Genomic DNA, 14,473 nt, shown 5'->3' with positions numbered 1-14,473 from the left:
CGGGGGGGTGGTCGTTCGGGCCACCGGCCGGGCGGGCTTCCCGAGCGCCCGAGCGGGGGCTCCTCGCTCGTCCCGTCCTGTTTTCCGAGCGCTTCGCTCCGGGCGGGGCCCCGGCGCGTGGGAAGACGCGACAGCCGAGCGGGACGTCCCCCGCCCACGGCGAGCTCCGGGTCTAGACGGGGGGAGGCGGGCGCAAACCGGGATCGTACAAGCGGCCGACGGGGACGGCGAGCGGGGCCGGGGACGCGACCGAGGCCGGAGGGCGGGTCGGAGCGGGACCGACGGGATTCGGCCGAGCGAGGAGAGAGGAGTTCGTTTTTATTGAGCGCTTACCATGTGCACAGCACTGAACTAAGCGCTCGGAACGGCTAATTTGGCAACAGAGACGATCACCGCCCGGTGACGGGCTCCGAGTCCCGTCGGGGGAGCGGAGGCCGAGGTCGGGCCGGTGCGACGGGAAGGACGGCGCCGGGATTTGGGCGGGAAGACGAGGAGCGCGGCCTGGGCCGCGTTGGGGCGGCGGGAGGAGAGGCGAGGCCGGAGAGGGAGATTCGGGAACGGTCGCGGGGGCGACGGAGACGGGAAGGGGACCCCCGGACCGACCCCGCCGGGAGGAGGAGCCCCCCCCCCCCCCCCCCCCCCCCCCCCGAGAGACGGGACCGGGAGAGGCCGGAGTCGGCGGAGCCGGGGTCGGATAACGTTTCCGGGAGAAGCCGGGGGCGTCCGCGGAGCACCGAGCGCTCGGGAGAGCGCGGTACGGCTATCAACGGGCTTTTGGTCCCAGCGTGGCTCAGAATCATTCTAATAATAATCATTATCATTACCTCAGCCCTTAGAACAGTGCCTGGCACATGGTAAGTACTTAATAAGAACTGTTATTAGAATTATCATTACTACCCCAGAGCTTAGAACAGCGCCTGGCACCTCGTAAGCACTTACTAAGTTAAGAACTATTATCGTCACCACCGCCATTATTATAAGCCCGAAAGAGCCCGGGCTTGGGAGTCAGAGGTCATGGGTTCGAATGCCGGCTCTGCCACTTGGCAGCCGTGGGCAAGTCACTTCACCTCTCTGGGCCTCAGTGACCTCGTCTGGAAAATGGGGATTAACTGGGAGCCTCACGGGGGACGACCTGATGACCCTGTGTCTCCCACAGCGCCCTGCACGTAGTGAGCGCTTCGCAAATACCGGCGCCGGCTCCAGTGATCGTCACGGCCTTCGCCGAGCGCCGCGCCGAACGCTGTGCTGAGCGCCGGGGGGAGATCCGCCCTAATCGGCCGTCTTTACCGAGCACCCGCCGCGCGCGGAGCACTGTACTGAGCACCCGGGAGAGGCGGCGCTCGAGAGACGACCCTCCCTCACGAGAGGCGGACACGTTCCCCGCCCGGAATGAGCTCAGGGGATCCCGGGCTCCGTCCCCCTTCCCCAGGAGAGGTCGACGAGGCCCAGAGAGGTCGAGCGGCTCGCCGAGGGTCGCCCAGCGGCCGCGTGACGGAGCGGGGATGAGAACCCGGGTCCCCCCGCGGGCCCAGGCTTCCGAGTTCTCCGCTTCCCCGAGGGCCTCGGTCGGTCCCGAGCGCTTACCGAGCACCCGCCCTGTGCCGAGCGCTGGACCGAGCGCTATGGGAGAGGGAGTTGGACGATCCCTACCCTCGAGGAACCTGCCATCGATCGCGGGAGGAACAAGGAAAAGTGGAGGAGGGGAACGGAAATAATAACAACGGCATTTGGTGAGCGCCTAGGGTCGCTCAGTACGGTGATCCGCACAGAGCGAGCTCTCAATAAATACGACTGAACGAACGCCAGGCACCGTACTGAGCGGCTGGGGGGACGTGGACGCGGCCTCACGGTCCCAATCCCCATTTTTCCAGTTGAAGGAATTTAGAGGAAGTGAAATGACCTGTCCGAGGTCGCGCGGCAGACGGGTGGCGGAGCCGGGGATTAGAATAATCGTAATGTTGGTATTCGTTAAGCGCTTCCTACGTGCCGAGCACCGTTCTAAGCGCTGGGGGGGTACGAGGTGATCAGGTCGTCCCACGTGGGGCTCACGGTTGTAATCCCCGTCTTACAGATGAGGTCACTGAGGCCCAGAGAAGTGAAGCGACTGGCCCAAAGTCACCCAGCTGGCAGGAGGAGGAGTCGGGATTCGAACCCATGACCTGGGACTCCCAAGCCCGGCCTCTTTCCACCGAGCCACGATGCTTACAGGCCCGTGACCTTCCGACCCCCCCCCCGCCCCCCCCCGGGCCCCCTGTCCCGAGCGCCGGGGCGGATCCACCCTGGTCGGATGGGACCCGGTCCACGTCGCACGGGGCGGGGGGGCTCAGACTATCGATCCCCATTTTAGAGGGAAGCGACTTGTCCAAGGTCACCGGCGGGCAAGTGGCCGGATCAGAACCCGGGCCCTTCTAGAAACGGTGTAGCCCAGGGGACAGAGCCCGGGCCCGGGTTCCGATCCCCACTCCGCCGCTTAACGACGAGAGGAATAACCGTCACGGCGGCGGTTGGGCGCTTACCGTGTGCCGGGCGCCGTACTAGGCGACGGGGTGGATCTGAGCAGATCGGGTCGGACGCGGTCCCAGCCCCGCGGGCGGCTCCCGGCCTTCACCCCCGTTTTCCAGAGGAGGGAACTGAGGCCCGCAGCAGTGAGATGACCTACCCGAGGTCACAGACACCAGGCGGAGGCGGAATTAGAACCCAGACCCGCTGACCTCCCCCAGAGTAGAGGCCTGTGGCTTCTCCACTGAGTGGAACCAGAGGAGGTTTTGGGGGTCGGGGAGAGAAGGAGAAGAAGAGACGGACGCTTAGGGAGGTGGGCCTGGACCTGAGGGTCAGAGGAAGCGGATTTTAAAAATAACACTACTACTACTACTACTAATAATCGTGATATTATTCAGTGCTTACTGTGTGCCGAGCACTATAGTAAGCGCTGGGATAGATAACGAGATCATCAGATCCCACATGGCATTCCCAGTCTAAACGGAGTAAGAGCTTCATCAGAATAATTTTAATAATAATTTTATTATGATTTTTATTATTACCCCAGCCCTCAGAACAGTGCCTGGCACCTAGTAAGTGCTTAATAAGAACTGTCATCATTAATATTATTACCGCCCCAGAGCCGAGAACAGTGCCTGGCACCTAGTAAGCACTTATTAAGAACCGTTATTATTATCATCATCACCTATTGTTATTACCAGCTGTTATAACCCCAGAGCTGAGAACAGAACCTGGCACGTAGCAAGCGCTTAATAAGAACCATTATAATCGTTATTATTATTACCCCAGAATTTAGAACAGTGCCTGGCACCTAGTAAGTGCGCAATAAGAACCCTTATAATTAGGTTCCGAGCGCCTAGTCCAGTGCTCTGCCCATAGTAAGCGCTCAATGAATACTATTGAATGAACATTATTCTTACCCTAGTGTTCAGCACAGTGCTTGGCACCTAGTAAGTGCTTAATAAGAACGCTTATAATTATTATTCTTACCCTAGTGCTTAGAACAGTGTCTGGAGTATATTATATTATGGAATACTATGTTGTGGAATATAATATATAATAGGAATATATCAATACTTATTATAATTATGATTATTACCCCACCCCAGTGTCTAGTAAGCGCTTAATAACCATTAGAATTATTATTACCCCAGCGCTTAGAACGGTGCCTGGAATATAATAGCTTCAATAAGAATGTATTAATGCTTATGATGATGATGATTATTATCCCAGCGCTTAGAACAGTGCCTGGCACCTAAGAAGCACTTAATAAGCATTATAACTATTAGGGTTATTATTACGCCAGCTCTTAGAACAGGGCCCGGCGCCTAGAAAGCACTTAAGCGGCATGATCGTTATTAGGATTATCATTACCCCAGCGCTTAGAACAGGGCCTGGCTCTTAGGAAGCACTTAATAAACATAATTATTAGGATTATTATTACCCCAGCGCTTAGAAGAGGGCCCGGCCCCTAGGGAGCACTTATTCAGAACTATTTATTATCATCATCGTCCCCGCAATTAGAAGAGCGCTCGGCACACAGTGGGCGCTTCCTATCGCGGTGCGCCCCCGCCCGGTCGGGAGGGGAAGGTGGCGGGCCCTTCCAGGGCCGGCGCAGGCGCAGAGCCGCGCGGGCCCCCGACCAATGGGGTCGCGGGGCCGGGCGCCGCCTCCGCCAATGGGGCCGCCAGAGCGGGCGCCGCCCCGACCAATGGCGGCGCGAGTCTCGGCGGGGAGGGGGGAGGGGGTCGGCGGCCGGGGGCGTCGGCGCGTCCCATTGGCTGGATCAAACCCAAGCTCGGCGGCGATTGGTGGGCTCCCGCGGCGGGGACAGATTCAAACGCGGCCCGGTGAGGACGCGCCCTCCTCCTCCTCCTCGGCCTCCGCCTCCTCCGCCCCGCGCAGCCCAGCGCCCCGCACAGCCGCTCCCCCATGGCCTCGCAGAACCGCGACCCCGCCGCCGCCGCCAGCGCCGCCCGCAAGGGGCCCGAGCCCGCGGGGGCCGCCGCCCGGGGCTCCGTGGGAAAGAGGTCAACGCCCGCCGCCGCCGCCGCCTCCCCACCACCCCTTCCCCGACCCCCAGACCCCCTTCTCCCCCTCCCGGGACCCCCCCCCCCCTTCCTTCGATCGTGTCGGTCGAGCGCCTGCTCTGCGCGGAGCCCCGCGCTAAGCGCTTGGAACGGGCAGTTCGGCCCCGGAACCGCTTTCGGGCCCCGGACCCCCCCCCCCCCGTGCTTCTCCCCGTCCCGGGACCCCCCCCGTTCCTTCAGTCGTATCGAGTGAGCGCCTGCTACGCGCCGAGCGCTGTGCCAAGCGCTGGGAACGGACCACTGGGCCACAGGACCACTTCCCGGCCCCAGACCCCCTTCTCGGACCCCCCAAACCTGCATTCCCCATTTTCTGGTCCCCCCAGATCCCAGACCCCCAACCGATCTCCTGCCCGCCCGGCCCCCCCCCGCCTCGAAACCCGCTGCCCCCCTTCCAGGCCCCCCAGGCCCACTCCCCCAACCCCAGGCCTCGGACCCGCTGCCCTCCTTCCCGCTCCCCTGACCTCCCGCCACCTCTCTCCGCCCGCAGGTTGCAGCAGGAGCTGATGACGCTGATGGTGAGACCCCCCGCCCCGCCCCCCGCCCCCCGCCCGGGACCCCCACCGCCGGCCCGGCCCACCGCGGGGCCGGGAAGGACCACCCGGTGCCCCGTCCGGTGGGGAGGGCCTCCCCGGGCGGCGGCGGCCGTCGACGACGACCACGGGCGTTAGGCGCGAGGCGGGCGACGGGGCGCGGCCCCGACCGGCCCTCGGCTTCTCCTTCTTCCAGATGTCCGGCGACAGAGGCATCTCGGCCTTCCCCGAGTCCGACAACCTCTTCCGATGGGTCGGGACCATCCACGGGGCCGTGGGCACGGTGGGTCTCGGCGGGCGGGCGGGAGGAGGAGGAGGAGGGGGGGCCGGGGCGCCCGCCGCGACCCCGCCGACCGTCGCCCCTCTCCCCGCCAGGTCTACGAAGACCTGCGCTACAAGCTGTCCCTGGAGTTCCCCAGCGGTTACCCCTACAACGCCCCCACGGTGCGCTTCGTCACCCCCTGCTATCACCCCAACGTCGACGCCCAGGGCAACATCTGCCTGGACATCCTCAAGGACAAGTGGTCGGCCCTCTACGACGTCAGGACCATCCTCCTGTCCATCCAGAGCCTGCTGGGAGGTGAGCGGGGGGCTGCGCGGGGGCGGCCCGGGAACGGGGCGGCTTCCCTCCCCCCCCCACCGACCCTCCCCGCCCCGGCTCCTCCGTCTGTCCGCCCGCAGAGCCCAACGTCGACAGCCCCTTGAACACCCACGCCGCCGAACTCTGGAAGAATCCCGCCGGTGAGTGGCGGGGCGGGAGGGGGACGCCCCAAACCCGGAGGGTCTCCTTGGGGGGGGCCGGGGACATCCCCCCCCCCCCCGACGTGGCCCGGGCCCGGATGGACCCCGCGGGGCTCGGGCGCCGAGGCCCGGAGGCGTGAAGTGACTCGGCCGGGGTCACGCGGCAGACGCGTGGACGGGAACCCCGTGACCGGGGGCGACTTCTCTTCTCCGCGCGCCTCCGTGCGATGGGGCTGGGGGGCCCGGGAGGGTCCCCGCTCTACCCCAGTGCTTAGGACGGTGCTCGGCGCACGGCAGGCGCCGACCCGGCGCTGACGCGTCGCCCCCGCTGACTCTGGCTTCTTCCCGATCCGGACCCTCCCCCCCGCCCCGGAGGCTCCCGCCCGCGAGCTAGAGTTTCCCTCGTTCGACAGCGTTGACGGAGGACTCGCCGTCGGGCGACTGTACCTATCGAGCGCCTACCGAGCGCAGGACGCTGTACTGAGCGCTTGGGCCGATCTGACGGAGGAGTCCCTTAAGGGGGCAGGAGCCGCGATGGAGCTTCTTGGACCCGAAGCTCGCCGTGGGCGGGGAACGTGTCTGCCGATTCCCTTCGGTCGTGTCCATGGGGCGCTTTCGGGGCGCGGAGCGCTGGGCTGAGCGCTCGGCCCACAGCGGGCGCTCAACAGATACGAGCGACTCGCCGGCAACAGGTCGTGGATTCACCGTGGGCCGGGATCCCATCCGCCCACTCGACGGTCCGGTGCCCCGCCCACAGGAAGCGCTGGTCGGCTGGGTGACCCCGGGCAAGTCATTTTTACTTCTCTGGGCCTCGGTTCCCTCCTCTGGAAAATGGGAACGGAGATCGCGAGCCCCCCCGGGGGACCAGGGACCGCGTCCCACCTTCTGTCGTGTCTCTCTTATCTCGCATCTTTCCTATCTTGGATTATCTCGTATCTGCCCTAGCGCTTAGGACGGTGTCTGGCGCAGAGTAAGCGCTTAAGAAGGACCGTGATTCTTATTCATTCTCAAGCACTCGATAAATACCATCGATCACGAGCACGGCAAGGCGAACGCGGTAGGGCACCAGAGAACTCTGCAATTATCTGGAGTTTATCAGTCATCATCATTATTATTATTAATGGTATTTAAGCACCTAGTAGGCGCCAGGCACCAAGGCCTCGCTCTTTCCACAAAGCCACGCCGCTTCTCTACCGTCTGAGGAGTTAGAGGGGTGAAATCCGTTTCCGGATCGGAAGCGGGGCCGAGCACCGTACTAAGCGCCGCGGGCTCGTCGGGCCGGACCCAGCCTCGCGTCCTCGAAGCCCCATTTGGCGGCGGAGGCGCGCAGAGAGGTGAAATGACTTACCCGAGGTCACACAGCAGACGAGGGGCCGGGCGTTAAGAAGCCGGATCTCCCGACTCCCAGGCCTGGGCTCCGTCCAGTCGTAGGACGCGGCCGGGGGAGGAGCGGGCCGCTCCTAGATCTCGTCACCCCCCTCCTCCCGGCCGGCCGTCACGGTACTTATTGAGCGCCTATTCTGGGCCGACCACTGGACTGAGCCTTAGGGGGAGCGGGAGGACGGCGAATAGACGTGTTCCCGAGGCGGTGACCCTGGCCGTCCTGCGCCGACGGGCCCGGGGCTTCCGGCGTAAATGAGCCCGCCTCTCCGTTCTCCGGGACTTAGGGACTTGGGAGGCGTTAAGCGCTGTTCTGAGCACTGGGGTAGGGGTCCCCTACGGTCCCTGCCCCGCCTGGTATCGATCGAGTCCAAAGAGAGGGAGAGACCGCAAAAGGGGGATCCCCCTTTTGCGTCGAAGAAAGCGAGGCAGAGTGAAGTGACTCGCCCAAGGGTCACCCAGCGGGGAAGCGACAGCGCGGGGATTAGAACCCGGGGCCTCCGACCGCCCCCGGCCCGGGCTCTTCCCACTCCTCCTCGCTGGGGGGGAGGCGGCGGGTTTGCCGCCTGTCTCCCCCTTTCAGAGCGGGAGCCCGGGGCGGCATCGTCCCTCCCTCTTGCGGAATTGCGCTTTCCAAGGGCTCGGTCCAGCGCCCCGCACGCCGGCGGCGCCCCGCGGGAGCCGTTCGGATGAATGAAGCGAGAGAGAGCGGGCTGACGTAGCGGCCGGAGCCCCGGGGTCGGGAGGCCCTGGGTTCCGATCCCGCCTCTGCCGTTTACCGGCTGGGCGACCTCGGGCACGTCGCTTCCCTTCGCTGGGCAAGACGGGGATGGGGCCCGCGAGCCCCGGAGGGGACGGGGACTCCGGCCTACCCCGTTTGCTTAATAAGGGCTTACCCGGTACCGTGATTATTACTATTATTATTACTGGAGAGGGGAGAGGTTCCATACGGCGCGTGTTTGCTAATGATGATAATAATAAAGACGGTGTTTAAGCGCTCTCCGTGCGCCAAGCACCGTCCCGAGCCCCGGGCTCGACGGGTCGGCCGTCCCCCGTGGGGCTCGGTCTGAATCCCCGTCTTCCGGCCGAGGGGACCTACCCGAGGTCACGCGGGGTTTAGAACCCGCGACCCGGGGCCGTATCCGACCTCCCACCCCCGGCGCCGCGGCTCACCCCCCTCTCTTTCTTTCTTCCTTCCCCGAAGCCTTCAAGAAATACCTCCAGGAAACTTACACGAAGCAGACGGGCGGCCAGGAGCCCTGATCCCGCCCGCGGCCCGTCTCCGGCTCCGTCTCTGTCTCTTTTTATATGGCTCCGCCCTCCGCTCTGTACAGGTCGCTGTATCATAGACTCTCCTCTAAATTAAAAGCTCCGGCCAAGACGTTCGATGTACAAATAAAACGTGGTTTTGTTAAAACGGCCCCGTTCCCTGCCGCGGTTCTCCCCACCGGGGCGGGCGCCGCTCACAGGGCCGAGCGGCGCCGCTTATCGGCTGCCGGCCGGGGCCGTGTTAGGCGCCCGGGAGGCGGTTGAGACCCTCCCCGTTGGGTCGTGGAGTCGACTGAGCACCCGGCCGGGCGGCCGTCGGATCGGCGGGCGGGGCGGGAGCCGCGGCGCGGCGGAGAGAGCGCCCGGCCGCTACCGTCCAAGTGAGGAAAACGCCGCGGGGCGCGGCGGCCAGGGTCCGGGGTCGTGGGTTCTAATCCCGCCGCCTGGCCGCTGCGCGACCTGGGCCCAGCCGCCTCGCTGCTCGGGGCCTCGGTTCCCTCGTCTGCCAGATGGGGTGAAGACCGGAAGCCCCACCGGGGACGACCCGCTGACCGTCGCTTAGAACGGTGCTTGACCCCTAGTAAGCGCTTAACAAATACCCTAATTATCCGGTGCTTGGCAGCTAGTAAGCGCTTAACAAATTCCCTAATTATCCAGCGCTGAGGACGGTGCTGGGCACCTAGTAAGTCGTACCGTAAAGCAGCGTGGCTCAGTGGAAAGAGCCCCGGCTTGGGAATCGGGTCATGGGTTCGAATCCCAGATCCGCCACTTGTCAGCCGTGTGACTGCGGGCGAGTCGCTCCGCTTCTCTGGGCCTCAGTGACCTCAGGTGCTCTGCACATAGTAAGCGCTTAACAAGTACCCCCCTCGCTTCCGTGTGCCCCGGTCCCCTCGTCTGGAAAATGGGGATGGAGACCGGGAGCCCCCCCGGGGGTGGGGACGGGGACCGGGTCCGGTCCGATTCGTCGGCATCCACACCGACGCTTCGCACGGGGCTCGGCACCCGGCGGGGGCCTAACGATGATGTCGGTATTTGTTAAGCGCCTACTCTGGGCCGAGCGCTGTTCTGAGCGCCGGGGGAGATAACAGGCTCATCAGACGGTCCCCCGTGGGGCTCACGCTCTCCCTCCCCATCTTATTCGCTCAGTAGTATTTATCGAGCGCCTACCACGTGCAGAAGCGAGGTGAGGCCCAGAGAAGTGACTCGCTCAAGGTCACACGGCCGACGGGCGCCGGAGGCCCGGATTAGAACCCGCGACCTCCGACTCCCCGGGCCAGGGCCTCTCCGCTGAGCCGCGTGGCCGAGCGCCGGGTAGTCGGGGAATTTCCCGAGCGCCTACTACGTGCCAAACGCCGTTCTAAGCGCTGGGAACCGCCGGCCGCGCGGAAACCTGGGCCTCCCTTAGCGTCGCCTCCGGTGGGCCCGGGCCCGGCCTGGCCCGCGACGCTTACTGAGCGTCCGCTGCCTGCGTCCGCTCATCCGCTCGCGTCTGTCGGGCGGGACGCCGCGCTAAGCGCCACAGCGAGAGACGGCGACGACCCACGAGCGGGCGGGTGACCCGGGCCGAGCCGCCGGCCTGACCTCTCGGGGCCTCGCTCCCCTCGTCGGTCAAACGGGTGAAGAAGACTACTACGGACGGTGATGTCGGTGAAGCGGCGCGGCTCGGCGGAAGGAGCCCGGGCTGGGGAGTCAGAGGTCATGAGTGCGACTCCCGGCTCCGCCGCCCGTCAGCCGTGGGACCGTGGGCGAGTCGCTTCTCCGGGCCTCGGCGACCTCATCCGGAAGATGGGGCTGAAGACCCGGGGCCTCCCGTGGGACGACCCGATGGCCCCGTATCTCCCCCCGCGCCCGGCACGGGGCTCCGCACAGAGTAAGCGCTTAGCAAATACCGACGTTAGTATTAAGCGCTTACTCTGTGCTGAGCGCCGGGGGAGCTAGAGGGGGATGGGTGTGCCCCCCCCCCCGCCCCCCGACCCCCGCGGGGCTCCCCGGGCCGCGTCCCCGTTTTCCAGACCATGAGGGCCCCGAGACCCGGCTCACCCGGCAGGCGAGGGGCTGGAGGGGGATTAGAACCCAGGGCCTGGGGGCTGCCAGCGAGGGTCACCCGACGCCGGGCCCCGCCCCCTTGCCCTCCGAGCCCCGCCCCTCTCCTAAGCTCCGCCCCCTCAAGCCGCGCGCGCCCCCTCGCGACCTCGGCCCCGCCCCCTCCCTGCTCCTAAACCCCGCCCCTTCCGGAGCCCGGCCCCGCCCATTCTCCCCTTCTCGGCCCCGCGCGCCCCCCCCCCTCGGGACCTCGGCCCCGCCCCCTCCCTGCTCCTAAACCCCGCCCCTTCCGGAGCCCGGCCCCGCCCATTCTCCCCTTCTCGGCCCCGCGCGCCCCCCCTCGCGACCTCGGCCCCGCCCCCTCCCTGCTCCTAAACCCCGCCCCTTCCGGAACTCGGCCCCGCCCATTCTCCCCTTCTCGGCCCCGCGCGCCCCCCCCCCCCTCGGGACCTCGGCCCCGCCCCCTCCCTGCTCCTAAACCCCGCCCCTTCCGGTCTGCGGCCCCGCGCGCCTCTCCTAAGTCCCTCGCCCCGCCCCTCCCACACCCCCTCCCTCGAACTCGGCCCCACCCGCTCGCCCCCTTCGAGCCCCGCCCCCCCCGTCACGCGCCCGCACGCCCCGCCCCTCGGGACCTCGGTCCCGCCCTCACGGGCAGTCGACCCCGCCCCCTTTCTCTCTAAGCCCCGCCCCCTCCCTCCGCCGCGCGCGCGCGCGCCATCCCCTCAGGGATTCGTCCATCGCCCAAGCCCCGCCCCTTCCGGTATCCGGCCCCGCCCCCTCAGTCAGTGAGGAGGCGGGCTTCGCTTCAGCCTTTTCCCTTTATTCTCTGCAGACATTCATTTCGGGCGGAGGGACGGGGCGGGGCTCCGGGGGTCCCGGCCGGCGGCCTCGGCTCGGTTGGGCTCTTACTGCACGCCCTCCATCATCTTCAGGAACTCTGCGGGGCCAGGACGGAAGCTTCGGACCCGCCCCCTCCCCGCCCCAGGCCCCGCCTCCCCCCATTCCCGGCCCCTCCTCCCTCCCCCCCCCCCCCCCGCCGCCCCCCGGGTCCGCGCTGACCGTCGAAGTCGATGCGTCCGTCGTTGTTCTTGTCGCCGTCCTTCATGAGGTCCCCGATCTCTTCGTCGGTCACGTGCTCCCCGGAGGCGCGGAAGATCTCCGCCAGCTCCTCCGCGTCGATGTAGCCGTCCGCGTTCCTGCGGGGGCGGCGGGGGAGCGCGCTCGGGGGCAAGGCCGGGCGGGGCCGGCAGGGGGCGCTTTCTTAGGCGCAGGGCGCGGTTGTGGCCGGCAGGGGGCGCTCGCTGAAGGGGGTAAGGTGAGGCGGGGCCGGCAGGGGGCGCTCGCTCACGAGTGGGGCGGGGCCGGCAGGGGGCGCTCGCTGAAGGGGGCAAGGTGAGGCGTGGCCGGCAGGGGGCGCTCGCTCACGAGTGGGGCGGGGCCGGCAGGGGGCGCTCGCTGAAGGGGGCAAGGCGCGCCGTGACCGGCAGGGGGCGCTCGCTGAAGGGGGTGAGGTGTGGCCGGCAGGGGGCGCGCGCTCACGAGTAGGGCGCGGTGTGGCCGGCAGGGGGCGCTTTCTGAGGCGCAGGGCGCGGTTGTGGCCGGCAGGGGGCGCTCGCTCAGGGGCAGGGAGCTGGACGCCTCCCTCCTCTCTCCCTTTCCCTCCAATCAATCAATCCATCGATCAGTCCTATTTACTGGGCGCTTACTACGGCCTTACTGACCGCTTGAAGCCGAGAAGCAGCGACTCAGTGGAAAATGGCAACAACAGCCGGGGCTCGGAGGACGCGGGTTCTAATGCCGCCTCCGCCACTCATCTGCCGGGTGGCCTTGGGGAGGTCACTTAATGTTGCTATCTGTTAAGCGCTTACTATGTGCCGAGCACTGTTCTAAGCGCTGGGGTAGACACGGGGGAATCAGGTCGTCCCACGTGGGGCTCACGGTCTTGATCCCCATTTTACAGATGAGGGAACTGAGGCCCAGAGAAGTGAAGTGACTCGCCCACAGTCACACGGCCGACAAGCGGCAGAGCTGGGATTCGAACTCTTGAGCCCTGACTCCAAAGCCCGTGCTCTTTCCGCTGAGCCATGCTGCTTCTCACTTCTCTGGGCCTCCGTTCCCTCCTCTGGATGGGGTGGGGTGGGGTGGGATGGGGCGGCCCCCCCAGACCTGTCGAAGATGCGGAAGCACTCGGCCAGCTCCTCCTCGCTCTTGCCCTTCGCGTCCTCTTTCATCTGGCGCACCATCATCACCAAGAACTCCTCAAAGTCAATGGTGCCGCTGCCTGCCAAGGCCCGGGGCCGGAGAGAGGCTCAGCCCGGACCCCACCGCCCCCGGACCCTCCCCCGGCCCCCGGCCCCCGGCGCTCACCGTCTTCGTCCACCTCCTCGATGATGGCGTCCAGCTCCTCTTTGGTGGGCGTCTGCCCCAGCATCCGCATCACGGTGCCCAGCTCCTTGGTGCTGATGTCCCCGCCGCCGTCGGCGTCGAACATGTCGAAGGCGGCCTTGAACTCTGCGGGGCGGTCGGAGCCGCCGGACGGCCGGGGCCCGGGGACAGAGAATGAGCGCGACGCCGGGGCCGGCGGGAGCCGGGGAGCGCCTGCCCCGGGCCGGGCCCCGCCCTGAGCGCCGGGGGAGAGACGGGGTCCTCGGCTCGTCCCCCCGGGGGGCTCGCGCTCTCCGTCCCCGTCTTCCGGAGGGGCGGAGCCGGGACGCCGCCGACGGGGTCGGCCGTGTGACCTCGGGCGGGTCGCCTAACTCCTCCGCGACTCCGTCCGACGGGGATGAAGCCCGCGAGCCCCACGGGGGCCGACCCGCTGACCTCCCGTCCGCCCCGCGCTCAGAACGGCGCCGGGCCCGTAGTGGACGCTCAACAAACGCCGTCGTCATTACGATTAGAAGGAAACGGCGTGGCCTGGGCGGGGGAGAGCCCGAGAGCGGAAACCCCATCCCTGCCTGCTGGGAGACCTCGGGCGAGACGCTCGGCCTCTCCGGGCCTCGGTCTCGTCGTCGGTAAAATGGGGACGGCGGACCCCCTTTCCCCGGCCCCAGGGCGGTCCCGGGATAGTCGGGGTTCCTCTTCGGCCCGCCTTCGCACCGCGTCTTGGTTCCTTCTCCCCTCCGGGAAGCGCTCGATAAATATCACCGGGCTCTCCTCACGTCCTCCCGGCTACCCGGAATCCCCTCCGGCCGCACAACCCACGGACCTCTGCCCTCCTCGGCCCCTCGGGCGGCACCTCTCCTCGTTGGTTCCCTCACCGAGCGCTCGCCGCGTGCAGAACGCCGTACCGAGCGCTTGTACCGGGCGGCCTTCCCGGATCGATTGCCGAGCTCCCTTCGTTCACCCCGCCGCCGCCAATATCTTGGCCGCCCAAGGCCGTAGGGGTCGTTCCGAGCGCCGTCCCGAGCGCTCCGCACGCGGTGAGCGCTCGGCAGACACGACCGAATGCACGAATGAATCGGTTAAGCGCTTACTAAGTGCCGAGCGCTCTTCGAAGCGCTCGGGACAACGTTCCGCACGCGGTAAGCACTCAATAAATAGGGTTTCGAATGAATGAATGTATTAGGCGAGGAAAAGAAGGCGCCCCCCCCCCGCCCCACTTCCAAAGCCTTCATCCAGTTGGTCCGGGACCCCCCGACCCCACTCACCGGCGATCATTTCCTCGCTCAGAAAGGAGCGCGCTTCGGCCTGTTGGTCAGTCTACGAGAATAAGAACGATGATATTCGTTAAGCGCTTACGAGGTGCCGGGCGCTGTTCTAAGCGCCGGGGGAGATACAGGTTGTCCCCCCGTGGGGCTCACGGGCTTCATCCCCGTTTGACGGACGAGGAAACTGAGGCCCGGGGAAGGCCGAGGACGCCCGAAGGCTTCCGGCCGGTCCCTCCTCCAGGCCTCCCCCGGAAGCACCCGATGTTAATAATTA

General features: G+C 66.4%; 2 protein-coding genes across 3 annotated transcripts; one reads left to right on the top strand and one right to left on the bottom strand.

The window, feature by feature from the left end:
- The first annotated feature begins 4,330 nt into the window (after window positions 1–4,330).
- UBE2C (ubiquitin conjugating enzyme E2 C) lies at window positions 4,331–8,657 on the top strand. 2 transcript variants are annotated; one of them, XM_029048725.2, is made up of 6 exons: window positions 4,346–4,529; window positions 5,077–5,104; window positions 5,316–5,402; window positions 5,495–5,699; window positions 5,801–5,860; window positions 8,445–8,657. In XM_029048725.2, the coding sequence occupies exons 1-6, from the start codon at window positions 4,432–4,434 to the stop codon at window positions 8,501–8,503; spliced, it is 537 nt and encodes a 178-aa protein (XP_028904558.1). In that variant the 5' UTR covers window positions 4,346–4,431; the 3' UTR covers window positions 8,504–8,657. The 2 variants fall into 2 exon arrangements, with proteins under 2 accessions (XP_028904559.1, XP_028904558.1); XM_029048726.2 differs by lacking the exon at window positions 5,801–5,860 and having other exon boundaries at window positions 4,331–4,529.
- Window positions 8,658–11,351: 2,694 nt separating this feature from the next.
- Window positions 11,352–14,343, bottom strand: TNNC2 (troponin C2, fast skeletal type). The gene is made up of 5 exons (XM_029048721.1): window positions 14,200–14,343; window positions 12,920–13,063; window positions 12,719–12,833; window positions 11,612–11,748; window positions 11,352–11,489 (listed from the first exon to the last, which is right to left on the bottom strand). The coding sequence occupies exons 1-5, from the start codon at window positions 14,207–14,209 to the stop codon at window positions 11,458–11,460; spliced, it is 438 nt and encodes a 145-aa protein (XP_028904554.1). The 5' UTR covers window positions 14,210–14,343; the 3' UTR covers window positions 11,352–11,457.
- Between the last annotated feature and the right edge of the window lie 130 nt (window positions 14,344–14,473).

Source organism: Ornithorhynchus anatinus, chromosome 21 (assembly GCF_004115215.2).
Source record: "Ornithorhynchus anatinus isolate Pmale09 chromosome 21, mOrnAna1.pri.v4, whole genome shotgun sequence".
Taxonomy (NCBI): Eukaryota; Metazoa; Chordata; class Mammalia; order Monotremata; family Ornithorhynchidae; genus Ornithorhynchus; species Ornithorhynchus anatinus.
The sequence above is the reverse complement of the archived record's forward strand: the minus strand, read 5'-3'. Positions and strand labels throughout refer to the sequence as shown.